The sequence below is a fragment of the Atractosteus spatula genome, chromosome 5, assembly GCF_055471065.1.
Source record: "Atractosteus spatula isolate fAtrSpa1 chromosome 5, fAtrSpa1.hap1, whole genome shotgun sequence".
Classification (NCBI taxonomy): domain Eukaryota; kingdom Metazoa; phylum Chordata; class Actinopteri; order Semionotiformes; family Lepisosteidae; genus Atractosteus; species Atractosteus spatula.
Window position 1 is genome coordinate 269800 of NC_142710.1, and position 27556 is coordinate 297355.

The 27556-nt window shown below is 55.3% G+C and overlaps 1 protein-coding gene across 1 annotated transcript; it reads left to right on the forward strand.

Annotated features, from left to right (window-relative positions):
• The first annotated feature begins 1501 nt into the window (after positions 1-1501).
• slc7a8b (solute carrier family 7 member 8b) lies at positions 1502-27171 on the forward strand. Its single transcript, XM_088916076.1, has 11 exons — positions 1502-3257; positions 5275-5479; positions 5899-6050; positions 11252-11377; positions 18230-18383; positions 20208-20331; positions 20966-21069; positions 21328-21424; positions 22264-22413; positions 22995-23172; positions 24656-27171. Exons 1-11 carry the CDS (start codon positions 3107-3109, stop codon positions 24814-24816), a joined length of 1602 nt encoding a protein of 533 aa, XP_088772202.1. The 5' UTR covers positions 1502-3106; the 3' UTR covers positions 24817-27171.
• The last annotated feature ends 385 nt before the right edge of the window (positions 27172-27556 follow it).

A 27556-nucleotide genomic window follows, 5' to 3' on the forward strand; every position in this document is an offset into this window, starting at 1 on the left:
AGTCGACCGTTTTGGCCGGAATGCGAGAGGGGTACGTCTGGTGCAAACCCAGTACACCTTACCCGTCCTCCAGTAAAGCCCCACGCTGCTGGGACTGGGGCACTGGACAGGCTGGAAGGGAAGATGGCTGGGGCGAGAGACAGAGACAGTCTTCTTGAAGACAGCCTGCAGCCCCCAGCCGGGAAGGTGAAGATGAGAAGATGGGTCACCTATCAACACGACAGTGACCCAGAGCACACCGCCAGACAGCGGCGTATCCAACCCAGTCATTCGGCCTTTTTACTTTTATTTTTCAGAAATGTTGCTTTCTTTTGTCACTCGGGCGTTGCAGGGTACAATGAGTCAGTAAAACTGGAGAAGGGCTGGTTTGTAGTTGTCTTGTGTTTGGGCTTTAGGGCAACAACAGGTGAACATTCTGAAAGGGGGAGATGACTTTCTGTACCCACAGTGTGTGTCAGTCAGTGTGTGTCTGTGTGTGTGTTTCAGTCAGTGTGTGTGTGCGGTAGGTGTGTGTTTCAGTCAGTGTGTGTGTGTGTACGGTAGGTGTGTGTCAGTAAGTGTGTGTGTGTCGGTGACTGTGTGTGTCAGTCAGTGTGTGTGTGTACGGTAGGTGTGTGTTTCAGTCAGTGTGTGTGTGCGGTAGGTGTGTGTTTCAGTCAGTGTGTGTGTGTGTACGGTAGGTGTGTGTCAGTAAGTGTGTGTGTGTGTCGGTGACTGTGTGTGTCAGTCAGTGTGTGTGTGTGTGTACGGTAGGTGTGTGTTTCAGTCAGTGTGTGTGTGCGGTAGGTGTGTGTTTCAGTCAGTGTGTGTGTACGGTAGGTGTGTGTTGGTGTCTGTGTGTTTCAGTCAGTGTGTGTACGGTAGGTGTGTGTTGGTGTCTCTGTGTTTCAGTCAGTGTGTGTGTACGGTAGGTGTGTGTTGGTGTCAGTGTGTTTCAGTCAGTGTGTGTGTGTGTACGGGGTAGGTGTGTGTTGGTGTCTGTGTGTTTCAGTCAGTCAGTGTGTGTTGGTGTCTGTGTGTTTCAGTCACTGTGTGTGTGTACAGTAGGTGTGTGTTGGTGTCAATGTGTGTGTACGGTAGGTGTGTTGGTGTCTCTGTTTCAGTCAGTCAGCGTGTGTGTGTGTTTCAGTCACTGTGTGCGTGTACGGTAGGTGTGTGTTGGTGTCTGTGTGTTTCAGTCAGCGTGTGTGTGTACGGTTGGTGTGTGTTGGTGTCTGTGTGTTTCAGTCAGTGTGTGTGTGTGTTTGTGTTGGTGTCTGTGTGTTTCAGTCAGTGTGCGTGTGTGTACGGTGTGTGTTGGTGTCTGTGTGTTTCAGTCAGTCAGTGTGTGTGTGTGGCTCAGCGGTTATCACACTGCCAGGACGCTATCGGGGTGATAAGGAAGAATGTCTGACTCAGGAAAAATCGTTGCCCGGAGTTTAAACTCCAGAGCCGGAGCAGCACACTGATTCACTCCTCCAAGCTGCTCTCCAAACCCCACTCCCCAACTCCCGGTCCTGCTGGACGGGACGGGTCTCCCATCTCCGCGCTGTCCGCAGCCCGACCTGCTCCGTGTTGTGGCGATCGGGTGCTCGCCCTACCCTTGCTCGCTGGCGGAGAGAGACGGAAAGCGCTTCCCCCCGCCGCGGGCCGCGGGGACCTGTTTCTCAAGCGGGGGGAGGAGACAGGGGCTCGCAGCCCGCGGAGGGGAGGGGAGGAGTCTGGGGTGCCGATGTTGTTGACATCTCTGTACCTCAGTCGCTGCCCGGGACCGGACGGCTACGAGGCGAACTTTTACTTCCAGGATCATATTCCCGGTCAGTAATAATAATAACAGCAAGTAACAAACAGGGTGTCATTACGACCGGTCTGGTCTGGCAGAGCGGATGAAAGGCTCCTAAAATAGCCCAGTTGTCGAGCCGCAGACTCGCCGTGATCAGGGCGTCGAGTCGGTAGACCCCCCCCCCAGCTGGGATCCTGCACACCGGCCAGCGGCACCCCCACGTCTCCGCTCCCGGACGCCACTCGCACACGTCTTGCGACCGGAAGCAGTGGAGTGGAGTGGGGAGACGAGAGCGCGAAAACAAGTACCTTCCGATCGCGAAGAGACCAGACGAGACCCGACTTCGGAGAGCGCTGACTTGATTTCCATCCCCCCCACCACCACCAACATCTCCATCTATATCGCCTCCACCACTATCTGCGGGGACCCCCCAGCCCCACAACCCCCCCATCACCACCACTGAGCCGGGTCCGAGCGAGGAGGAGGAGGAGGAGGAGAAAGAGGAGGGGGAGGGGCACAGCACCGCTGAGTCACGGGATCGCGGGGCTCGAATCCCGCGTCCCCCCGCCCGGACTGTGGACCGGGCCGTGTGGAGCAGCGCCGAGACGATCCCTCCCCCGGCCGCCAGGGGGGTGACGGGGAGCCCTATATTCAAGCAGACTCCTGCCAGCAGCCTGCAGTCACGGCGCCGGGGCTCGGGTGTCATCCTCAGCCTCTCTTGTTGGTGTTATTGACACACACACACACAGACGCGGAGCGGGCAAGCTGCTGGCCGGCAGGTGTGTGTGTGTGTGAGAGAGAGAGAGTTTACCGCTCCGACAGCGGCTGCGGGCGAAGAAGCTGTTCTCTCTCTCTGTTTTTTTTTGTCTCTTACTCGCGACCTTTCAACTTTTGGGAGATTATCCCGCGCCTGATAAAACAACAGAACAAAAAAACAAAACAAAACAACAACAACAAAACAAAAGACCCGATCGAATTGCCGGTGCAGAAGCTGGGGGTGAGAGCGGGGTATCGGCTCCGCAGGGCTGTCCACCTCGGGCCGCCGAGCCAGGACGTGCGAGGGGCTGTTCGCCTCCGGGCGCTTTCGGGCTGGGGCTCGACCCGGTCCGACCCGGATTCTGAATTCTGGTCCAGTTCGGCACGTGCTGCTGCTGCTGCTGCTGCTGCCGGCGGTGACAGAGACGGAGACGGAGACCGAGTCGGCGAGAGGAAGAGACACCGATTGAGCGCAGCGACACCCACACCGCCACCGCCACCGCCACCGAGAGGGACAGCGACAGCCCCGGCACCGGCACCGGGACAGACCCAGCGGGCCGACAGGCGCCCCGGCGAGAGACGCGCGGCATGGCGGAGGGGGCCAGGCAGCGGAGCGGCGCGGCGGCGGCGGCGGCTGCCGGGGAAGACGCGCCGCCGGCCGGGCAGGCGAGTGCGGGAGACACCGGCGTGGCGCTGAAGAAGGAGATCGGCCTTGTCAGCGCCTGCGGGATCATCGTGGGTGAGCGACCCGCCGGGGGCAGGGGCAGGGGCTGCAATCACGGCGGCACCGACACCTGCAGCAGCCCTGTGTACTCGAACCCGCAGCTGTCGCCCGGTGTCCGAGCTCACACACGAACCGGTCCAGCTCTCGACGGGATTAACCGATCCTAACCGACCCCTGAAGCGCCCGGTGCCGCCTCGGCGGTGAGACGGGTTAAGCCCGGGCCGACGGGCCCGTGCTGTTTGAAGCCGGTGTGCGGGGGGCTGGCTGCCGGGCTCGCAGGCGAGGCGGATTAACCCTTCAGCGACCCCCGCCAGCGCGGGCACCTGACGGGGAGACCCGGGGGTGTTTGCTCTGCTTCCCCGGGCTGGGCCGAGCCGACAGGGGCGCCGAGGGTCTGACAGAACCGAGTGTGTGTGTGTGTGAGTGAGTGTCCTCAGCCCAGGCGGTCCCGGAACCCGATAGATAGACGAACTGTCTCTCGGGAGGAGATTGCAAAACGACAGTAACATCAGGAGAGAGCGGCTTTGTGTGAGTGTGTGTGCCTGTGGCTTTGTCTGTGTTAGTGTGTGTGCCTGTGTTAGTGTGTGTGCCTGTGGCTTTGTCTGTGTCTGTGTGCCTGTGTGTGCTTGTGCCTGTGTCTGTGTGAGTGCCTGTGTCTGTGTGAGTGCCTGTGTCTGTGTGAGTGCCTGTCTGTGTGAGTGCCTGTGTTAGTGTGTGTGCCTGTGTGTGCTTGTGTCTGTGCCTGTGTGTGTGCCTGTGGCTTTGTCTGTGTTAGTGTGAGTGCCTGTGTTAGTGTGTGTGCCTGTGGCTTTGTCTGTGTCTGTGTGCCTGTGTGTGCTTGTGCCTGTGTCTGTGTGAGTGCCTGTGTCTGTGTGAGTGCCTGTGTCTGTGTGAGTGCCTGTCTGTGTGAGTGCCTGTGTTAGTGTGTGTGCCTGTGGCTTTGTCTGTGTCTGTGTGTGCTTGTGTCTGTATTAGTGTGTGTGCCTGCCTGTGTGTGTGCTCGTGGCTTTGTCTGTGTCTGTTTGAGTGCCTGTGTTAGTGTGTGTGCCTGTGTGTGCTCGTGGCTTTGTCTGTGGCTGTGTGTGTGCCTGTGGCTTTGTCTGTGTCTGTGTTAGTGTGTGTGCCTGTGTCTGTGTGAGTGTGTGTGCCTGTGGCTTTGTCTGTGTCTGTGTGAGTGTGTGCTTGCGGCTTTGTGTGTGTGTGCCTTTGGCTTTGTCTGTGTCTGTGTGAGTGTGTGTGCCTGTGTGTGCTCGTGGCTTTGTCTGTGTGAGTGTGTGCTCGTGGCTTTGTCTGTGTGAGTGTGTGCTCGCGGCTTTGTGTGTGTGTGTGTGTGTCTGTCCCTCAGCTCTGTGAAGGACAGGTGTCCTGTCCAGGGTGTGTCCTGTCTTGCCCCTGTTGCTTGCTGGGATAGACTCCAGCTCCCCCGTGACCCTGTACTGGATAAAGGACACTGTAGGAGGGAACTGACGTTTAGAGGCCAAGACAGGTCACAGACAAGAGGAGGCCGTTTTGGCCACTAGCACAACCTCTCTAGCTAGGGTATCAGCTTGTTCCCCACCCCCACCACCCTCTGTGTAAAGAAGAGCCTCCTGTCCTGACTGGAGGAGCTCACCCAGCTGTGTCTGGAGAGAAGCCAGGGTATCGGCTTCAACAACATGGCTGGGCAGCTTGTTCCCCACCCCCACCCCCCTCTGTGTAAAGAAGAGCCTCCTGTCTTGACTGGAGGAGCTCACCCAGCTGTGTCTGGAGAGAAGCCAGGGTATCGGCTTCAACAACATGGCTGGGCAGCTTGTTCCCCACCCCCACCCCCCTCTGTGTAAAGAAGAGCCTCCTGTCTTGACTGGAGGAGCTCACCCAGCTGTGTCTGGAGAGAAGCCAGGGTATCGGCTTCAACAACATGGCTGGGCAGCTTGTTCCCCACCCCCACCCCCCTCTGTGTAAACTCTGTCTACTCTATGTAGCATCCAGAGAAAGTGAGACCCGCTGCTGCGCTGCCAGGACAGGTAAATTCGGAGATCCCTCTCCCCCTCAGGCAACATCATCGGCTCCGGGATCTTCGTGAGCCCGAAGGGGGTGCTGGAGAACGCGGGCTCCGTGGGCCTGGCGCTGGTGGTGTGGATCGTGACGGGCCTCATCACGGCCGTGGGCGCCCTCTGCTACGCGGAGCTGGGCGTCACCATCCCCAAATCTGGGGGGGATTACTCCTACGTCAAGGACATCTTCGGGGGACTGGCTGGGTGAGCGAGGCCCTCGAGATAAGAAACTGGTATAGAGACACTCCAGTACATCCACACTGGAGGGTCCTTGGACTAGACTGTAAACAAGGCACCGTCCTTCAGATGAGACGTGAAACTGAGGCCCTGCCTCTCTGTGGTCAGTCAAGACCCCAGGGTGTCTCTCAGAAAGAGTAGGGGTGTGACCCCAGTGTCCTGGACAGACTCCCCCTGGTCTTTACCAGTCATGACCTCCTGATACCCCCCCTCTCTGAACTGCTCTCCTCCCCACTGAGAGCTGGAGCATCATCACACTGGGGGGGTGGAGGGGGTCCCCAGTACTGGACAGTGCCGGGAGAGGGGTGGAGGGTCCAGTAAGGCGCTATAGAGGTGTCAGGAATTTTAAATTATTCTTGTTTATGAGCCGCCTGTCTGTCCATCAGGTTCCTTCGTCTGTGGATCGCTGTGCTGGTGATCTACCCCACCAACCAGGCGGTTATTGCCCTCACCTTCTCCAACTACGTCCTGCAGCCCCTCTTCCCCACCTGCTTCCCACCTGAGACTGGGCTGCGTCTGCTCGCTGCTGTCTGCCTGCGTGAGTACAGGGATAATGGAAGGGTTAATACACACCGCACTGGGGGAGAGAGAGAGGGTTAATACACACTGTACTGAGAGAGAGGGTTAATACACACCGCACTGGGGGGGAGAGAGAGAGGGTTAATACACACCGCACTGGGGGAGAGAGAGAGAGGGTTAATACACACTGTACTGAGAGAGAGGGTTAATACACACCGCACTGGGGGGGAGAGAGAGAGGGTTAATACACACCGCACTGCGGGAGAGAGAGAGGGTTAATACACACTGTACTGAGAGAGAGGGTTAATACACACCGTACTGGGGGAGAGAGAGAGAGGGTTAATACACACTGTACTGAGAGAGAGGGTTAATACACACCGTACTGGGGGAGAGAGAGAGAGGGTTAATACACACTGTACTGAGAGAGAGGGTTAATACACACCGTACTGGGGGAGAGAGAGAGAGGGTTAATACACACTGTACTGAGAGAGAGGGTTAATACACACCGCACTGGGGGGGAGAGAGAGGGTTAATACACACCGTACTGGGGGAGAGAGAGAGGGTTAATACACACCGTACTGGGGGAGAGAGAGAGGGTTAATACACACCGCACTGGGGGGGAGAGAGAGGGTTAATACACACCGTACTGGGGGAGAGAGAGAGGGTTAATACACACCGCACTGGGGGAGAGAGAGAGGGTTAATACACACCGCACTGGGGGAGAGAGAGAGGGTTAATACACACCGCACTGGGGGAGAGAGAGAGGGTTAATACACACCGCACTGGGGGAGAGAGAGAGGGTTAATACACACCGCACTGGGGGAGAGAGAGAGGGTTAATACACACCGCACTGGGGAGAGAGAGGGTTAATACACACCGTACTGAGAGAGAGGGTTAATACACACCGCACTGCAGGAGAGAGAGAGGGTTAATACACACTGTACTGAGAGAGAGGGTTAATACACACCGCACTGGGGGAGAGAGAGAGGGTTAATACACACCGCACTGGGGGAGAGAGAGAGGGTTAATACACACCGCACTGGGGGAGAGAGAGGGTTAATACACACCGCACTGGGGGAGAGAGAGGGTTAATACACACCGCACTGGGGGAGAGAGAGAGAGGGTTAATACACACCGCACTGGGGGAGAGAGAGGGTTAATACACACCGCACTGCAGGAGAGAGAGAGGGTTAATACACACCGCACTGGGGGGGAGAGAGAGGGTTAATACACACCGCACTGCGGGAGAGAGAGAGGGTTAATACACACCGCACTGCGGGAGAGAGAGAGGGTTAATACACACCGTGCTGGGAACTGTTAACACTCTCTGTGCTCTGAGGGGGGGCTCACTGGGGCTGACTGGGCCTCAGAGCTGTTTTCACACACACAGCAGAAATACCGCGGGGCACAGCCCCTCCTCTTCCTCCCCATCAGTCACCGCTGCCGACAGTCCTGGCTCTCTGCCTTCTCCCAGCTTTCCGGAGAGCTCGTGGGACCTGTCACGGCAGGAGACGGCAGGGATCACTCCGCAGGGCAGGGAGAACCGGATCCGGATCCGGAGTGCCTGCTGTCTGGTCTGCAGGACTGTAGGAGGAAGAATCTAGAATTTAATACATGAAATCAAACAGGGTCTGCAGGTGTCGGCATTAACCCCCCTGTCTCTCTGACTCTCTCCAGTCTGCAGGTGTCGGCATTAACCCCCCTGTCTCTCTGACTCTCTCCAGTCTGCAGGTGTCGGCATTAACCTCCCTGTCTCTCTGACTCTCTCCAGTCTGCAGGTGTCGGCATTAACCCCCCTGTCTCTCTGACTCTCTCCAGTCTGCAGGTGTCGGCATTAACCCCCGTCTCTCTGACTCTCTCCAGTCTGCAGGCGTCGGCATTAACCCCCCTGTCTCTCTGACTCTCTCCAGTCTGCAGGTGTCGGCATTAACCCCCCTGTCTCTCTGACTCTCTCCAGTCTGCAGGTGTCGGCATTAACCCCCCTGTCTCTCTGACTCTCTCCAGTCTGCAGGTGTCGGCATTAACCCCCGTCTCTCTGACTCTCTCCAGTCTGCAGGTGTCGGCATTAACCCCCCTGTCTCTCTGACTCTCTCCAGTCTGCAGGTGTCGGCATTAACCCCCGTCTCTCTGACTCTCTCCAGTCTGCAGGCGTCGGCATTAACCCCCCTGTCTCTCTGACTCTCTCCAGTCTGCAGGCGTCGGCATTAACCCCCCTGTCTCTCCGACTCTCTCCAGTCTGCAGGCGTCGGCATTAACCCCCCTGTCTCTCCGACTCTCTCCAGTCTGCAGGCGTCGCCATTAACCCCCCTGTCTCTCTGACTCTCTCCCTCTCCAGTCTGCAGGCGTCGGCATTAACCCCCCTGTCTCTCCGACTCTCTCCAGTCTGCAGGTGTCGGCATTAACCCCCCTGTCTCTCCGACTCTCTCCAGTCTGCAGGCGTCGGCATTAACCCCCCTGTCTCTCCGACTCTCTCCAGTCTGCAGGCGTCGGCATTAACCCCCCTGTCTCTCCGACTCTCTCCAGTCTGCAGGTGTCGGCATTAACCCCCCTGTCTCTCCGACTCTCTCCAGTCTGCAGGCGTCGGCATTAACCCCCCTGTCTCTCCGACTCTCTCCAGTCTGCAGGCGTCGGCATTAACCCCCCTGTCTCTCTGACTCTCTCCAGTCTGCAGGTGTCTCCGTGTCTCGCGGTGGGCTGGTCCACACAGCGGCCGGTCTCTGTGTCTCGCGGTGGGCTGGTCCACACAGCGGCCGGTCTCTGTGTCTCGCGGTGGGCTGGTCCACACAGCGGCCGGTCTCTGTGTCTCGCGGTGGGCTGGTCCACACAGCGGCCGGTCTCTGTGTCTCGCGGTGGGCTGGTCCACACAGCGGCCGGTCTCTGTGTCTCGCGGTGGGCTGGTCCACACAGCGGCCGGTCTCTGTGTCTCGCGGTGGGCTGGTCCACACAGCGGCCGGTCTCTGTGTCTCGCGGTGGGCTGGTCCACACAGCGGCCGGTCTCTGTGTCTCGCGGTGGGCTGGTCCACACAGCGGCTGGTCTCTGTGTCTCGCGGTGGGCTGGTCCACACAGCGGCCGGTCTCTGTATCAGTATGTTACACGATGAGTAGATATGTTATGAAATCAGTCGTTAACAGAGACGCTAATCTGTCATAAACTACAGGCACATGAATGAACAGTATCAGTAAGAGATATAGCAAACAGCGCAATTTACAGCACTACTTTTACACACACCTGGAATGGTAATAAAATCTGTGCTGAAGGATAATCTGTGTAATACTGACTGAGACACAGCAGGAGAGACACACTGAGAGACTCACTGACTGAGACACCGCAGGAGAGACTCACTGAGAGACTCACTGACTGAGACACCGCAGGAGAGACTCACTGAGAGACACTGCAGGAGAGACTCACTGAGAGACTCACTGACTGAGACACAGCAGGAGAGACTCACTGAGAGACTCACTGACTGAGACACAGCAGGAGAGACACACTGAGAGACTCACTGACTGAGACACAGCAGGAGAGACACACTGAGAGACTCACTGACTGAGACACAGCAGGAGAGACACACTGAGAGACTCACTGACTGAGACACAGCAGGAGAGACACTGAGAGACTCACTGACTGAGACACCGCAGGAGAGACTCACTGACTGAGACACCGCAGGAGAGACTCACTGACTGAGACACCGCAGGAGAGACTCACTGACTGAGACACCGCAGGAGAGACTCACTGAGAGACTCACTGACTGAGACACAGCAGGAGAGACACACTGAGAGACTCACTGACTGAGACACAGCAGGAGAGACTCACTGAGAGACTCACTGACTGAGACACCGCAGGAGAGATTCACTGAGAGACACACTGACTGAGACACCGCAGGAGAGACTCACTGACTGAGACACCGCAGGAGAGACTCGCTGACTGAGACACGCTGACTGAGACACAGCAGGAGACACAGTCATGTTCAGTTGCTGTCTTTGCACAGAGAGTCCAGAGACAGAGGCAGGCCTATCTGTGCTGTGTGTCAGCATGTTTTGCAGTATTGGTGCTAATCTCTTGTACGGAGGTGTAAAGTTCACAGTGACACCAGAGTCAAAGGCTCAAGGCTGGAGGTCGTGGGAGTGAATTGCTTTATTACAACACAGTTCACTTAACAGTACATCTCTGTGTCAGTCCTCCCAGCCCTAGTGCTGCTAGAGAACTGTGATGTCAGCAGTGTTCATGTACTGGAGTGTCCAGTCAGTCAGTGTGTCTGTATGAACCCCTCTCTCTCAGTGCAGTGTTAATGTACTGGAGTGTCCAGTCAGTCAGTGTGTCTGTATGAACCCCTCTCTCTCAGTGCAGTGTTAATGTACTGGAGTGTCCAGTCAGTCAGTGTGTCTGTATGAACCCCTCTCTCTCAGTGCAGTGTTAATGTACTGGAGTGTCCAGTCAGTGTGTCTGTATGAACCCCTCTCTCTCAGTGCAGTGTTAATGTACTGGAGTGTCCAGTCAGTCAGTGTGTCTGTATGAACCCCTCTCTCTCAGTGCAGTGTTAATGTACTGGAGTGTCCAGTCAGTCAGTGTGTCTGTATGAACCCCTCTCTCTCAGTGCAGTGTTAATGTACTGGAGTGTCCAGTCAGTCAGTGTGTCTGTATGAACCCCTCTCTCTCAGTGCAGTGTTAATGTACTGGAGTGTCCAGTCAGTGTGTCTGTATGAACCCCTCTCTCTCAGTGCAGTGTTAATGTACTGGAGTGTCCAGTCAGTGTGTCTGTATGAACCCCTCTCTCTCAGTGCAGTGTTAATGTACTGGAGTGTCCAGTCAGTGTGTCTGTATGAACCCCCCTCTCTCAGTGCAGTGTTAATGTACTGGAGTGTCCAGTCAGTCAGTGTGTCTGTATGAACCCCTCTCTCTCAGTGCAGTGTTAATGTACTGGAGTGTCCAGTCAGTCAGTGTGTCTGTATGAACCCCTCTCTCTCAGTGCAGTGTTAATGTACTGGAGTGTCCAGTCAGTCAGTGTGTCTGTATGAACCCCTCTCTCTCAGTGCAGTGTTAATGTACTGGAGTGTCCAGTCAGTGTGTCTGTATGAACCCCTCTCTCTCAGTGCAGTGTTAATGTACTGGAGTGTCCAGTCAGTGTGTCTGTATGAACCCCTCTCTCTCAGTGCAGTGTTAATGTGCTGGAGTGTCCAGTCAGTGTGTCTGTATGAACCCCTCTCTCTCTTTCTCTCCCTCAGTGCTGTTGACCTGGGTGAACTGTGCCAGTGTGCGTTGGGCGACGAGGGTGCAGGATGTCTTCACAGCAGGAAAGCTCCTGGCTCTTGCCCTCATCATTATCATGGGCATCGTGCAAATCTGCAGAGGTACCGACTCTGTCTCTGCCTATATCTGTGTGCACCTGTCTGTCTCTCTGCCCCTGTGTGTCTGTCCAGCAGTATCTGTCAGTGTCTGTGACTGTGTGCTCTGAGCCCTGCTGTCTGTCTCTCTGCCCCTGTGTGTCTGTGACTGTGTCCTCTGAGCCCTGCTGTCTGTCTCTCTGCCCCTGTGTGTCTGTGACTGTGTGCTCTGAGCCCTGCTGTCTGTCTCTCTGCCCCTGTGTGTCTGATTGTGTGCTCTGAGCCCTGCTGTCTGTCTCTCTGCCCCTGTGTGTCTGTGACTGTGTGCTCTGAGCCCTGCTGTCTGTCTCTCTGCCCCTGTGTATCTGTGACTGTGTGCTCTGAGCCCTGCTGTCTGTCTCTCTGCCCCTGTGTGTCTGTGACTGTGTGCTCTGAGCCCTGCTGTCTGTCTCTCTGCCCCTGTGTGTCTGTGATTGTGTGCTCTGAGCCCTGCTGTCTGTCTCTCTGCCCCTGTGTGTCTGTCCAGCAGTATCTGTCAGTGTCTGTGACTGTGTGCTCTGAGCCCTGCTGTCTGTCTCTCTGCCTCTGTGTGTCTGTCCAGCAGTATCTGTCAGTGTCTGTGACTGTGTCCTCTGAGCCCTGCTGTCTGTCTCTCTGCCCCTGTGTGTCTGTGACTGTGTGCTCTGAGCCCTGCTGTCTGTCTCTCTGCCCCTGTGTGTCTGTGATTGTGTGCTCTGAGCCCTGCTGTCTGTCTCTCTGCCCCTGTGTGTCTGTGATTGTGTGCTCTGAGCCCTGCTGTCTGTCTCTCTGCCCCTGTGTGTCTGATTGTGTGCTCTGAGCCCTGCTGTCTGTCTCTCTGCCCCTGTGTGTCTGTGACTGTGTGCTCTGAGCCCTGCTGTCTGTCTCTCTGCCCCTGTGTGTCTGTGATTGTGTGCTCTGAGCCCTGCTGTCTGTCTCTCTGCCCCTGTGTGTCTGATTGTGTGCTCTGAGCCCTGCTGTCTGTCTCTCTGCCCCTGTGTGTCTGTGACTGTGTGCTCTGAGCCCTGCTGTCTGTCTCTCTGCCCCTGTGTGTCTGTGACTGTGTGCTCTGAGCCCTGCTGTCTGTCTCTCTGCCCCTGTGTGTCTGTGACTGTGTGCTCTGAGCCCTGCTGTCTGTCTCTCTGCCCCTGTGTGTCTGTGATTGTGTGCTCTGAGCCCTGCTGTCTGTCTCTCTGCCCCTGTGTGTCTGTGATTGTGTGCTCTGAGCCCTGCTGTCTGTCTCTCTGCCCCTGTGTGTCTGTGATTGTGTGCTCTGAGCCCTGCTGTCTGTCTCTCTGCCCCTGTGTGTCTGTGACTGTGTGCTCTGAGCCCTGCTGTCTGTCTCTCTGCCCCTGTGTGTCTGTGATTGTGTGCTCTGAGCCCTGCTGTCTGTCTCTCTGCCCCTGTGTGTCTGTGATTGTGTGCTCTGAGCCCTGCTGTCTGTCTCTCTGCCCCTGTGTGTCTGTGACTGTGTGCTCTGAGCCCTGCTGTCTGTCTCTCTGCCCCTGTGTGTCTGTGACTGTGTGCTCTGAGCCCTGCTGTCTGTCTCTCTGCCCCTGTGTGTCTGTGACTGTGTGCTCTGAGCCCTGCTGTCTGTCTCTCTGCCCCTGTGTGTCTGTGACTGTGTGCTCTGAGCCCTGCTGTCTGTCTCTCTGCCCCTGTGTGTCTGTGATTGTGTGCTCTGAGCCCTGCTGTCTGTCTCTCTGCCCCTGTGTATCTGTGACTGTGTGCTCTGAGCCCTGCTGTCTGTCTCTCTGCCCCTGTGTGTCTGTGATTGTGTGCTCTGAGCCCTGCTGTCTGTCTCTCTGCCCCTGTGTGTCTGTGACTGTGTGCTCTGAGCCCTGCTGTCTGTCTCTCTGCCCCTGTGTGTCTGTCCAGCAGTATCTGTCAGTGTCTGTGACTGTGTGCTCTGAGCCCTGCTGTCTGTCTCTCTGCCCCTGTGTGTCTGTGACTGTGTGCTCTGAGCCCTGCTGTCTGTCTCTCTGCCCCTGTGTGTCTGTGACTGTGTGCTCTGAGCCCTGCTGTCTGTCTCTCTGCCCCTGTGTGTCTGTGATTGTGTGCTCTGAGCCCTGCTGTCTGTCTCTCTGCCCCTGTGTGTCTGTGACTGTGTGCTCTGAGCCCTGCTGTCTGTCTCTCTGCCCCTGTGTGTCTGTGACTGTGTGCTCTGAGCCCTGCTGTCTGTCTCTCTGCCCCTGTGTGTCTGTGACTGTGTGCTCTGAGCCCTGCTGTCTGTCTCTCTGCCCCTGTGTGTCTGTGACTGTGTGCTCTGAGCCCTGCTGTCTGTCTCTCTGCCCCTGTGTGTCTGATTGTGTGCTCTGAGCCCTGCTGTCTGTCTCTCTGCCCCTGTGTGTCTGTGATTGTGTGCTCTGAGCCCTGCTGTCTGTCTCTCTGCCCCTGTGTGTCTGTCCAGCAGTATCTGTCAGTGTCTGTGACTGTGTGCTCTGAGCCCTGCTGTCTGTCTCTCTGCCCCTGTGTGTCTGTGATTGTGTGCTCTGAGCCCTGCTGTCTGTCTCTCTGCCCCTGTGTGTCTGATTGTGTGCTCTGAGCCCTGCTGTCTGTCTCTCTGCCCCTGTGTGTCTGTGACTGTGTGCTCTGAGCCCTGCTGTCTGTCTCTCTGCCCCTGTGTGTCTGTGACTGTGTGCTCTGAGCCCTGCTGTCTGTCTCTCTGCCCCTGTGTGTCTGTGATTGTGTGCTCTGAGCCCTGCTGTCTGTCTCTCTGCCCCTGTGTGTCTGTGATTGTGTGCTCTGAGCCCTGCTGTCTGTCTCTCTGCCCCTGTGTGTCTGATTGTGTGCTCTGAGCCCTGCTGTCTGTCTCTCTGCCCCTGTGTGTCTGTGACTGTGTGCTCTGAGCCCTGCTGTCTGTCTCTCTGCCCCTGTGTGTCTGTGACTGTGTGCTCTGAGCCCTGCTGTCTGTCTCTCTGCCCCTGTGTGTCTGTGACTGTGTGCTCTGAGCCCTGCTGTCTGTCTCTCTGCCCCTGTGTGTCTGTGACTGTGTGCTCTGAGCCCTGCTGTCTGTCTCTCTGCCCCTGTGTGTCTGTGACTGTGTGCTCTGAGCCCTGCTGTCTGTCTCTCTGCCCCTGTGTGTCTGTGACTGTGTGCTCTGAGCCCTGCTGTCTGTCTCTCTGCCCCTGTGTGTCTGTGATTGTGTGCTCTGAGCCCTGCTGTCTGTCTCTCTGCCCCTGTGTGTCTGTGACTGTGTGCTCTGAGCCCTGCTGTCTGTCTCTCTGCCCCTGTGTGTCTGATTGTGTGCTCTGAGCCCTGCTGTCTGTCTCTCTGCCCCTGTGTGTCTGTGATTGTGTGCTCTGAGCCCTGCTGTCTGTCTCTCTGCCCCTGTGTGTCTGTGACTGTGTGCTCTGAGCCCTGCTGTCTGTCTCTCTGCCCCTGTGTGTCTGTCCAGCAGTATCTGTCAGTGTCTGTGACTGTGTGCTCTGAGCCCTGCTGTCTGTCTCTCTGCCCCTGTGTGTCTGTCCAGCAGTATCTGTCAGTGTCTGTGACTGTGTGCTCTGAGCCCTGCTGTCTGTCTGCCTGCCCCTGTGTGTCTGTCCAGCAGTATCTGTCAGTGTCTGTGACTGTGTGCTCTGAGCCCTGCTGTCTGTCTCTCTGCCCCTGTGTGTCTGATTGTGTGCTCTGAGCCCTGCTGTCTGTCTCTCTGCCCCTGTGTGTCTGTGACTGTGTGCTCTGAGCCCTGCTGTCTGTCTCTCTGCCCCTGTGTGTCTGTGACTGTGTGCTCTGAGCCCTGCTGTCTGTCTCTCTGCCCCTGTGTGTCTGTGACTGTGTGCTCTGAGCCCTGCTGTCTGTCTCTCTGCCCCTGTGTGTCTGTGATTGTGTGCTCTGAGCCCTGCTGTCTGTCTCTCTGCCCCTGTGTGTCTGTGACTGTGTGCTCTGAGCCCTGCTGTCTGTCTCTCTGCCCCTGTGTGTCTGTGATTGTGTGCTCTGAGCCCTGCTGTCTGTCTCTCTGCCCCTGTGTGTCTGTGACTGTGTGCTCTGAGCCCTGCTGTCTGTCTCTCTGCCCCTGTGTGTCTGTCCAGCAGTATCTGTCAGTGTCTGTGACTGTGTGCTCTGAGCCCTGCTGTCTGTCTCTCTGCCCCTGTGTGTCTGTGACTGTGTGCTCTGAGCCCTGCTGTCTGTCTCTCTGCCCCTGTGTGTCTGTGACTGTGTGCTCTGAGCCCTGCTGTCTGTCTCTCTGCCCCTGTGTGTCTGTCCAGCAGTATCTGTCAGTGTCTGTGACTGTGTGCTCTGAGCCCTGCTGTCTGTCTCTCTGCCCCTGTGTGTCTGTGACTGTGTGCTCTGAGCCCTGCTGTCTGTCTCTCTGCCCCTGTGTGTCTGTCCAGCAGTATCTGTCAGTGTCTGTGACTGTGTGCTCTGAGCCCTGCTGTCTGTCTGCCTGCAGACTGGGGTGAGGCGGGGGTCAGGGGGACGGCAGGAGAGACAGGAGGGGGGTGTTTCTCATGATTTCCTCGAGATTCACATTATTACTGACTGACTGATCAGAGTGATTCTCATTGCTCTCACTGGAGAGCTACAGTATTAACCCATCTCTCTGTCTCTCTCTCACTGGAGAGCTACGGTATTAACCCATCTCTCTCTCTCACTGGAGAGCTACGGTATTAACCCATCTCTCTCTCTCACTGGAGAGCTACGGTATTAACCCATCTCTCTCTCTCACTGGAGAGCTACGGTATTAACCCATCTCTCTCACTGGAGAGCTACAGTATTAACCCATCTCTCTCACTGGAGAGCTACGGTATTAACCCATCTCTCTCACTGGAGAGCTACAGTATTAACCCATCTCTCTCACTGGAGAGCTACGGTATTAACCCATCTCTCTCTCTCTCTCTCTCACTGGAGAGCTACAGTATTAACCCATCTCTCTGTCTCTCTCTCACTGGAGAGCTACAGTATTAACCCATCTCTCTCTCTCACTGGAGAGCTACAGTATTAACCCATCTCTCTGTCTCTCTCTCACTGGAGTGCTACAGTATTAACCCATCTCTCTCTTTCTCTCTCTTTCTCTCCTCTCTCTCCCTCTCTCTTCTCTCTCTCTCCTCTCAATTCAATTCAATTCAAGGTGCTTTATTAGCATGACCGATGGGTATAATCAGTGTTGCCAAAGCAAATAAAATAATGAAATTCACATGAAACAAAACAAGATATAAAAGTAAAATAAAATCTACAGACATTTACAACAGAGACATGTCATAAAATATTTTCATATACTGTAAACAGCATTATTGGGAGACAGGAGATCACATACTGGGCTGCCAGTTCCACTGAGTTCCCTCCTCCCTCTCCCAGTAGGATTGGGACCCGTTGTGATTCTGGCAGGTGTGGGAACTCTGGGACTAGATTTCTGAGTTTAGGGAAGAATGTTTCTCTAATCCCAGAGTATCTGTCACAGTGCAGTAGGAAGTGCACATCTGTCTCTATTTCTCCCCGCTGGCAGTGGGAGCACAGCCTGTCCTCTCTGGGCAGCCAGGTCTGTCTGTGTCCAGTGTCTGTGTCCAGGCTGTGGTCACTGAGCCTGTCCTCTCTGGGCAGCCAGGTCTGCCTGTGTCGCCCAGTTTCTATGGCCAGGCTGTGGTCACTGAGCCTGTCCTCTCTGGGCAGCCAGGTCTGCCTGTGTCCAGTGTCTGTGTCCAGGCTGTGGTCACTGAGCCTGTCCTCTCTGGGCAGCCAGGTCTGCCTGTGTTGCCCAGTTTCTATGGCCAGGCTGTGGTCACTGAGCCTGTCCTCTCTGGACAGCCAGGTCTGCCTGTGTCCAGTGTCTGTGTCCAGGCTGTGGTCACTGAGCCTGTCCTCTCTGGGCAGCCAGGTCTGCCTGTGTCGCCCAGTTTCTATGGCCAGGCTGTGGTCACTGAGCCTGTCCTCTCTGGACAGCCAGGTCTGCCTGTGTCCAGTGTCTGTGTCCAGGCTGTGGTCACTGAGCCTGTCCTCTCTGGGCAGCCAGGTCTGCCTGTGTCGCCCAGTTTCTATGGCCAGGCTGTGGTCACTGAGCCTGTACTTGTCAGGGTCTGTTTCTGTTAGTTGTTTCTTATCTTGGTCAAATATTTGGCTAGTGTGTGTTGTCTGTTTAGGGTTCTGTAGCATTCCAGTTTATGTTGTGTTTGTGTGTGTGTGTCAGGGCAGTGTGACTGTATTAACCCATCTCTCTCTCTCTCTCTCTTTCTCTCTCTCTCTCAGGGCAGTGTGACTGTAGTGACCCGTCTCTCTCTCTCTCTCGGGGCAGTGTGACTGTAGTGACCCATCTCTCTCTCTCGGGGCAGTGTGACTGTATTAACCTCTCTCTCTCTCTCGGGGCAGTGTGACTGTAGTGACCCATCTCTCTCTCTCTCTCTCTCGGGGCAGTGTGACTGTAGTGACCCATCTCTCTCTCTCTCTCTCTCGGGGCAGTGTGACTGTAGTGACCCATCTCTCTCTCTCTCTCTCGGGGCAGTGTGACTGTAGTGACCCATCTCTCTCTCTCTCTCTCTCTCTCGGGGCAGTGTGACTGTAGTGACCCATCTCTCTCTCTCTCTCTCTCTCGGGGCAGTGTGACTGTAGTGACCCATCTCTCTCTCTCTCGGGGCAGTGTGACTGTAGTGACCCATCTCTCTCTCTCTCGGGGCAGTGCGACTGTAGTGACCCATCTCTCTCTCTTGGGGCAGTGTGACTGTATTAACTTCTCTCTCTCTCTCGGGGCAGTGTGACTGTAGTGACCCATCTCTCTCTCTCGGGGCAGTGTGACTGTAGTGACCCATCTCTCTCTCTCGGGGCAGTGTGACTGTAGTGACCCATCTCTCTCTCTCGGGGCAGTGTGACTGTATTAACCTGTCTCTCTTTCTCGGGGCAGTGTGACTGTAGTGACCCGTCTCTCTCTCTCAGGGCAGTATTACTGGCTCCAGCCCTCCCAGGCGTTCGAGAGCTTCGTGGAGCCGGACGTGGGGCTGATCGCGCTGGCCTTCCTGCAGGGCTCCTTCGCCTACGGAGGCTGGAACTTCCTCAACTACGTGACCGAGGAGCTCGTCGACCCCTACAGGTCAGGGCCTTAACGAGCCCCGCTAACGAGCTGACGAGCTGACGAGCTGACGAGCTGGCCTCTGGGCACTCGCCTGGAGGGGCATTGCAGCTCGTCGACCCCTCCAGGTCAGGGCCTTAATGAGCCCCGCTAACGAGCTGACGAGTTGACGAGCTGGCCTCTGGGCACTCGCCTGGAGGGGCATTAGAGCTCGTCGACCCCTACAGGTCAGGGCCTTAACGAGCCCCGCTAACGAGCTGACGTGCTGGCCTCTGGGCACTCGCCTGGAGGGGCAGTAGAGCTTGTCGACCCCTCCAGGTCAGGGCCTTAACGAGCCCCGCTGACGAGCTGGCCTCTGGGCACTCGCCTGGAGGGGCATTGCAGCTCGTCGACCCCTCCAGGTCAGGGCCTTAACGAGCCCCGCTGACGAGCTGACGAGCTGGCCTCTGGGCACTCGCCTGGAGGGGCATTAGAGCTCGTCGACCCCTACAGGTCAGGGCCTTAACGAGCCCCGCTGACGAGCTGACGAGCTGACGAGCTGGTCTTTGGGCACTCGCCTGGAGGGGCATTGCAGCTCGTCGACCCCTCCAGGTCAGGGCCTTAACGAGCCCCGCTAACGAGCTGACGAGCTGACGAGCTGGCCTCTGGGCACTCGCCTGGAGGGGCATTAGAGCTCGTCGACCCCTCCAGGTCAGGGCCTTAACGAGCCCCGCTGACGAGCTGGTCTCTGGGCACTCGTCTGGAGGGGCATTGGAGCGAGGACGGCCGTCTGCCCTGGGCTCAGACCCGAGCTCGAGGAGACCCGGGGGCCGGCCCCTCTGCTGTGTGCAGTGGAGGGCAGCCCGCAGCCCCCACGAGCTGTACGTACACGAGAGTCCCCCTGCGCCCTGTTGGGCACCGGCGTCCGGTGGGCTCTCCCTGGTCACTGTTAACGGTCTGGGCGGCCCACCTCGAACCCGGTTCACTGGCGCCAGTTTCGATCTGCTGGGCAGCGAAGAGAGTGAGCCCTGATTGGAGGAGCAGGGTGTCTCTCACTGACAGAGTGAGCCCTGATTGGAGGAGCAGGGTGTCTCTCACTGCCAGAGTGAGCCCTGATTGGAGGAGCAGTGTGTCTCACTGACAGAGTGAGCCCTGATTGGAGGAGCAGGGTGTCTCTCACTGACAGAGTGAGCCCTGATTGGAGGAGCAGGGTGTCTCACTGCCAGAGTGAGCCCTGATTGGAGGAGCAGGGTGTCTCACTGCCAGAGTGAGCCCTGATTGGAGGAGCAGGGTGTCTCTCACTGCCAGAGTGAGCCCTGATTGGAGGAGCAGGGTGTCTCTCACTGCCAGAGTGAGCCCTGATTGGAGGAGCAGTGTGTCTCACTGCCAGAGTGAGCTCTGATTGGAGGAGCAGTGTGTCTCTCACTGACAGAGTGAGCCCTGATTGGAGGAGCACTGTGTCTCTCACTGACAGAGTGAGCCCTGATTGGAGGAGCAGGGTGTCTCTCACTGACAGAGTGAGCCCTGATTGGAGGAGCAGGGTGTCTCTCACTGACAGAGTGAGCCCTGATTGGAGGAGCAGGGTGTCTCTCACTGACAGAGTGAGCCCTGATTGGAGGAGCAGGGTGTCTCTCACTGACAGAGTGAGCCCTGATTGGAGGAGCAGGGTGTCTCTCACTGACAGAGTGAGCCCTGATTGGAGGAGCAGGGTGTCTCTCACTGACAGAGTGAGCCCTGATTGGAGGAGCAGTGTGTCTCTCACTGACAGAGTGAGCCCTGATTGGAGGAGCAGGGTGTCTCTCACTGACATCAGTGCAGGATAACCCCAGTAATCAGTGTCTCTGCATTGACCCCTCTCTCTTCCAGGAACCTCCCAAGAGCGATCTACATCTCCATCCCCCTGGTGACGTTTGTCTACGTCTTCGCCAACATCGCCTACGTGACGGCCATGAGCCCTCAGGAGCTTCTGGCCTCCAACGCTGTGGCTGTGGTACGTGTCTGCCTGCCTACCTCTCTGTCAATCCGTTTGCCTGTCTGTCTGTCCGTCCCTCACAGTCCCTCTGTCTGCCTCTCTTCCTGTCTTCCTGTTTCTCTGTCTCTGTCTTTCTGCTTGTCTTCCTGTCTCTCTGCCCGTCTGTCCCTCTATCTGTCTGTTTCTCTGACTGCCTGTCTGTCTGTCTCCCTGGCCTGCTGTCGTCCTGCTAAGAAAAGCATTCCTCAGTTTTTGGGACCCCCCACCCCGTTATCTACCAGGCCTCTGTCGGAGGAGCTTGTGTGTTTCATGCTGGTATCTGTGGGAATGGCTGGCCTCCTGGTGGTCACACACAGTACTGCAGTTCACCTTCCCATGAGCGCGGGTGAAGTTGCCGCTCTCAGAGCAGGCTGAGGGGTGAAGGGTCAGGGGTCAACTGCCCCACCGCTCAACAGTGCTACTCCACAACTCAGTTGTGGGTCAGTTGTCCGAGTGTCTGTGTGGCCGGAGGCTGATTCTCCCCTCTCCCCTCTCCCCTCTCCCCTCTCACCTCTCACCTCTCACCTCTCACCTCTCACCTCTCACCTCTCACCCCTCTCTCGCCCCTCCCTCCCTCCCCCCCCCCTCTCTCTCTCTCTCCCTCTCCCCCCAGACGTTCGGTGAGAAGCTGCTGGGTGTCATGTCCTGGATCATGCCCATCTCCGTGGCTCTGTCCACCTTCGGAGGAGTGAACGGCTCCCTCTTCACCTCCTCCAGGTCAGACACAATTCAACAAGCTTTACTTTACAATTCCCGTCTGTGTTGCTAACGCACACACAGTCAACACAGCATCTACAGACATTTTCTACACAGACACATACTGTATGTCCTGACCGGGAATCGAACTGGCACACTCTTACTCCACTGTACCAGAACGTCTCTGCACCTCTGTCCATCTCTCCTCTCACACTCACTGTTAAAGTACTGTAGAGTCCAGTCAGCGTGTTTATATCAACCCCCCTCTATCTTTCTCAGGCTGTTCTTTGCAGGAGCAAGGGAAGGTCACCTGCCCCGTCTCCTGGCCATGATCCACATCAATCGCTGCACTCCAATCCCAGCTTTACTGTTTACAGTGAGTCGGCCTGTTTTGATCTCTCTCTGATTTAGGAGTGTCTCTAGGGTCTATATTAGGGTCTGTATTAATCTGTATGATTTAGGAGTGTCTCTAGGGTCTATATTAGGATCTGTATTAATCTCTCTGTGTGAGGAGTGTCTCTAGGGTATATATTAGGGTCTGTATTAATCTGTACGATTTATGAGTGTCTCTAGGGTCTATATTAGGGTCTGTATTAATCTCTCTGTGTGAGGAGTGTCTCTAGGGTCTTTATTAGGATCTGTATTAATCTCTCTTTATAAGGAGAGTCTCTAGGGTCTATATTAGGGTCTGTATTAATCTCTCTGTGTGAGGAGTGTCTCTAGGGTCTATTTTAGGGTCTGTATTAATCTCTCTGTGTGAGGAGTGTCTCTAGGGTCTATATTAGTGTCTGTATTAATCTCTGTGTGAGGAGTGTCTCTAGGGTCTATTTTAGGGTCTGTATTAATCTCTCTGTGTGAGGAGTGTCTCTAGGGTCTATATTAGTGTCTGTATTAATCTCTGTGTGAGGAGTGTCTCTAGGGTCTATTTTAGGGTCTGTATTAATCTCTCTGTGTGAGGAGTGTCTCTAGGGTCTATATTAGTGTCTGTATTAATCTCTCTGTGTGAGGAGTGTCTCTAGAGTCTATATTAGGGTCTGTATTAATCTCTCTGTGTGAGGAGTGTCTCTAGGGTCTATATTAGTGTCTGTATTAATCTCTCTGTGTGAGGAGTGTCTCTAGGGTCTATTTTAGGCTCTGTATTAATCTCTCTGTGTGAGGAGTGTCTCTAGGGTCCATTTTAGGCTCTGTATTAATTTTATTGTCTCTCTTCTTCAGTGCGTCTCCACTCTTCTGATGCTGGTCACCAGTGACATGTACACGCTGATTAACTACGTCGGCTTTATTAATTACCTTTTCTATGGCGTCACTGTTGCCGGGCAGATCGTCCTGCGCTGGAAGAAACCAGACATTCCTCGGCCAATCAAGGTGATCCTGTTAATGTACTGTAGTGTCCAGTCAGTCAGTGTGTCTGTATTAACCCCTCTCTCTCAGTGCAGTGTTAATGTACTGGAGTACCCAGTCAGTCAGTGTGTCTGTATTAACCCCTCTCTCTCAGTGCAGTGTTAATGTACTGGAGTGTCCAGTCAGTGTGTCTGTATGAACCCTTCTCTCTCAGTGCTGTGTTAATGTACTGGAGTGTCCAGTCAGTGTGTCTGTATGAACCCTTCTCTCTCAGTGCTGTGTTAATGTACTGGAGTGTCCAGTCAGTCAGTGTGTCTGTATGAACCCCTCTCTCTCAGTGCAGTGTTAATGTACTGGAGTGTCCAGTCAGTCAGTGTGCCTGTATGAACCCCTCTCTCTCAGTGCAGTGTTAATGTACTGGAGTGTCCAGTCAGTGTGTCTGTATGAACCCCTCTCTCTCAGTGCAGTGTTAATGTACTGCAGTGTCCAGTCAGTCAGTGTGTCTGTATTAACCCCTCTCTCTCAGTCCAGTGTTAATGTACTGGAGTGTCCAGTCAGTCAGTGTGTCTGTGTTGAGTCAGTATTAACCTGTATCCCTCTTCCAGGTGAACCTCATATTCCCAGTGATTTACCTGCTGTTCTGGGCCTTCCTCCTGGTGTTCAGCCTGTACTCGGAGCCGGTGGTGTGTGGCATCGGTCTGGCCATCATGCTGACCGGCGTGCCTGTCTACTTCCTGGGCGTGCACTGGAAGAACAAGCCCGAGTGCTTCGATAGGCTCATCGGTACGGGAACCAGCCCTGACGATTCCACACATGCATGAGTCGTGCAAATGAGTATTGATCATTCGTCTGCTAGCACTGTTAATACCCCTGCTGCTGGCACTGTTATTACCCCTGCTGCTGGCACTGTTATTACCCCTGCTGCTGGCACTGTTATTACCCCTGCTGTTGCTCCTGTTAATACCCCTGCTGTTGCTCCTGTTAATACCCCTGCTGCTGGCACTGTTAATACCCCTGCTGTTGCTCCTGTTATTACCCCTGCTGTTGACACTGTTAATACCCCTGCTGCTGGCACTGTTATTACCCCTGCTGCTGGCACTGTTATTACCCCTGCTGTTGCTCCTGTTAATACCCCTGCTGTTGCTCCTGTTAATACCCCTGCTGCTGGCACTGTTAATACCCCTGCTGTTGCTCCTGTTATTACCCCTGCTGTTGACACTGTTAATACCCCTGCTGCTGGCACTGTTAATACCCCTGCTGCTGCTCCTGTTAATACCCCTGCTGCTGGCACTGTTAATAGCCCTGCTGTTGCTCCTGTTATTACCCCTGCTGTTGCTCCTGTTATTACCCCTGCTGTTGACACTGTTAATACCCCTGCTGCTGGCACTGTTAATACCCCTGCTGCTGCTCCTGTTAATACCCCTGCTGCTGGCACTGTTAATAGCCCTGCTGTTGGCACTGTTATTACCCCTGCTGTTGCTCCTGTTAATACCCCTGCTGCTGACACTGTTAATACCCCTGCTGCTGGCACTGTTAATACCCCTGCTGTTGCTCCTGTTATTCCCCTGCTGCTGGCACTGTTAATACCCCTGCTGCTGGCACTGTTATTACCCCTGCTGTTGCTCCTGTTAATACCCCTGCTGCTGGCACTGTTAATACCCCTGCTGCTGGCACTGTTAATACCCCTGCTGCTGGCACTGTTATTTCTGTTGGTGAAGCTCCTACTGTTGTCACTATTACTGCTGCTTTTACCCCTTGTGTTACTGTTATTGCTTCTGCTGCCCCTGTAGTTCCTGCTGCCTCGAGCAGTCCAGTCCCCTTCTCCCTGTGCTCTCTCTGGTGGGGCAGAGTGCCCCCTCACCCGCACAGGAGGAGCAGGGAACTGCAGCTCTGTTGCACTTGACTCATTTGAAGGCGTGTGGCAACAGAGAATCATGGTGCTGATTCTTGAATTGTTCTCCAGGAGATTAAATTCTTTTCTCTGTTACTTTCTCCTCCTCTCTCCTCCTTTCTCCTCCTCTATCCCCCCTCTCTCCTCCTCTCTCCTCCTCTCTCCTCCTCTCTCCCCCTCTCTCCTCCTCTCTCCCCCCTCTCCCCCCTCTCCTCTCTCTTCCTCTCTCCTCTATCCCCCCTCTCCCCCCTCTCTCCCCTCCTCTTCTATCTCCTCCCCCCTCTCCCCTCTCCTCCTCTATCCCCCTCTCCTCCCTCCTCTCTCCCCTCTCTCCCTTCTCCCCCCTCTCCCTCTCCCCTCTCTCTCGGGGAGCAGACAGGCTGACGTTCGTGGGCCAGAGGTTCTGTGTGGTGGTGTACCCCGCGGAGGAGCCCAGGAAGGAGGAGGGGAGTGGGGAGGAGCGGTCGCCCATCTACACGCCCCCTGCTGGCGGGGAGGGCGAGGGGCAGGGGCAGAAGGCCGCGGTGGAGAGCTGAGCCCCGCGGCGCCCGCGGTGTTCCTCATCCTTCCGGCCTTCATCCCGGTCCTCTCCAGCCGCAGGGCGCGAGTGAGGGCGGAGAGGGAGAAACGCTGGTTTGGCCACGGATCTCGGCTCATTTTCTATTGTTGAAAAGTAATCGTCCTCTTGAGCAGTTAGCAGAACGAGCACAGCCCTCGCCACCAGTACTGTGTAGACGCTCCAGCATCTTCATCATCCTCATCCTCATCAGGGCTGTACAGAGCAGAAGCTCAGTCCGGCTCATCTGTGACTTCAGACTAACACTCCATCATCATCATCCTCATCATCATCCTCATCTTCATCAGGGCTGTACAGAGCAGAAGCTCAGTCCGGCTCATCTGTGACTTCAGACTAACACTCCATCATCATCATCATCTTCATCAGGGCTTTACAGAGGAGAAGCTCAGTCCGGCTCATCTGTGACTTCAGACTAACACTCCATCATCATCATCATCTTCATCAGGGCTTTACAGAGGAGAAGCTCAGTCCGGCTCATCTGTGACTTCAGACTAACACTCCATCATCATCATCATCATCATCCTCATCCTCATCAGGGCTGTACAGAGCAGAAGCTCAGTCCGGCTCATCTGTGACTTCAGACTAACACTCCATCATCATCATCATCATCCTCATCATCATCCTCATCTTCATCAGGGCTGTACAGAGCAGAAGCTCAGTCCGGCTCATCTGTGACTTCAGACTAACACTCCATCATCATCATCCTCATCTTCATCAGGGCTGTACAGAGGAGAAGCTCAGTCCGGCTCATCTGTGACTTCAGACTAACACTCCATCATCATCATCATCATCATCCTCATCTTCATCAGGGCTGTACAGAGCAGAAGCTCAGTCCGGCTCATCTGTGACTTCAGACTAACACTCCATCATCATCATCCTCATCTTCATCAGAGCTGTACAGAGCAGCAGCTCAGTCTGGCTCATCTGTGACTTCAGATTAACACTCCATCATCATCATCATCATCATCATCCTCATCTTCATCAGAGCTGTACAGAGCGCAGAAGCTCAGTCCGGCTCATCTGTGACCTCACACGATCACTGCATCATCATCATCATCATCCTCATCTTAATCAGGGCAGAGCTCATGTGGAACACTGAAGCACACAATCACTCCTTCATGTTCATCATCACCACCACCATCATCATCGTCGTCAGCTCACGAGATTGTCAGAGCTCATGTGGAACACTGAAGCACACGATCACTCCTTCATCTTCATCACCACCACCATCATCGTCGGCGCTCCTGGGTCTACCTGTGCAATACTGACTGAACAGAACCTCAGCCCAGCTCATGGGACAGCGGCGAGCGAGCAGAGCCTTCCTCCTCCATGCCATCCTCATCTTCGCTGGTCGGACTGGTCTGTGAAGGCGCCCCACTCCTCCGTCAGGAGCAGGCTTTCCCACTGTTCCCTTCCCAGTCCTGTCCCAGGCCGGTCTTGTGTCCCGTGCGTGGACTGGGATTACTGGGACAGGGACTGGGCATGAGGCTGGGATTGCGACTGGAAATGGGGCTGAGATTGGGATTGGAAATGAGATTGGGACTGGGATCTGGACTGGGACTGGGATTACTGGGACAGGGACTGGGCATGAGGCTGGGATTGGGATTGGAAATGAGATTGGGACTGGGATATGGACTGGGATTACTGGGACAGGGACTGGGCATGAGGCTGGGATTGGAATTGGAAATGAGATTGGGACTGGGATATGGACTGGGACTGGGATATGGACTGGGCATGAGGCTGGGAATGGGGCTGAGATTAGGACTGGGATCTGGACTGGGCATGAGGCTGGGATTGCGACAGGAAGTGGGATTGGGACTGGGATTGTAGATGGGATTGGGACTGGGACTGGTCTGGTCCCAGGTCGGGCTCTCTGACCCGTTCTCGCCGTCTGTGTGGTAATCTGGCGGGGCTCCTGCTTGTTTTGTCCTTCTCGTAATCACTGCTGCTGCTGTTCCACGCTGCAGCCTCCTCCGAGTGCTAACGGTAACCTCTGATCCTTTGTGAATTACACTAACGACTATCATGTATACTGTTTTTTAGTATGATTCTATTTGTATCGTTTCTATTTTCATTGAGTTTTGATTTTCTTAGCTTTAATGGGAATTAAGGGCACTACTTTTAGCGCCGGCGCGGAGGTGCACGTTAGGAAGTCCGCTGCACATTCAGAGCAGGTGCTTGCGGATGAACGTGAGGCCTGGCTAAAAGTAGTTCCGGCGGTTTTTTCAATGCCTTAAGGATGATGTATTCTGTAGCTAGGTGCTATCTTGGCTTTGAAACTTGATTTTTAAAATATTTTTTAAAGAAAAAAAGATCTTGGTATTGGTATATCATTTAGTCAGTTCAACTATGCAGCGTCAGAAATTGACACACACCGACAGAGGGCCAAAATATGACGAGACTAACAGACACGGACTGACCCAGACTGTCTGAGTGACACAAACAGACCCAGACTGACCCAGACTGACTGAGTGACACAAACAGACCCAGACTGACTGACTGACACAGACCCAGACTGACTGAGTGACACAAACAGACCCAGACTGACTGACTGACACAGACCCAGACTGACTGAGTGACACAAACAGACACGGACTGACTGACACAGACCCAGACCGACTGAGTGACACAAACAGACCCAGACTGACCCAGACTGACTGAGTGACACAAACAGACCCAGACTGACCCAGACCGACTGA

Excerpts from the sequence above, each read along its gene's own strand:
- slc7a8b (XM_088916076.1), top strand. The coding sequence starts at position 3,107 with ATGGCGGAGGGGGCCAGGCAGCGGAGCGGCGCGGCGGCGGCGGCGGCT. Across the intron at positions 5,480-5,898 it reads ATCTTCGGGGGACTGGCTGG|GTTCCTTCGTCTGTGGATCG; the intron begins GTGAGCGAGGCC and ends TCTGTCCATCAG. Across the intron at positions 21,070-21,327 it reads TCCCTCTTCACCTCCTCCAG|GCTGTTCTTTGCAGGAGCAA; the intron begins GTCAGACACAAT and ends TATCTTTCTCAG.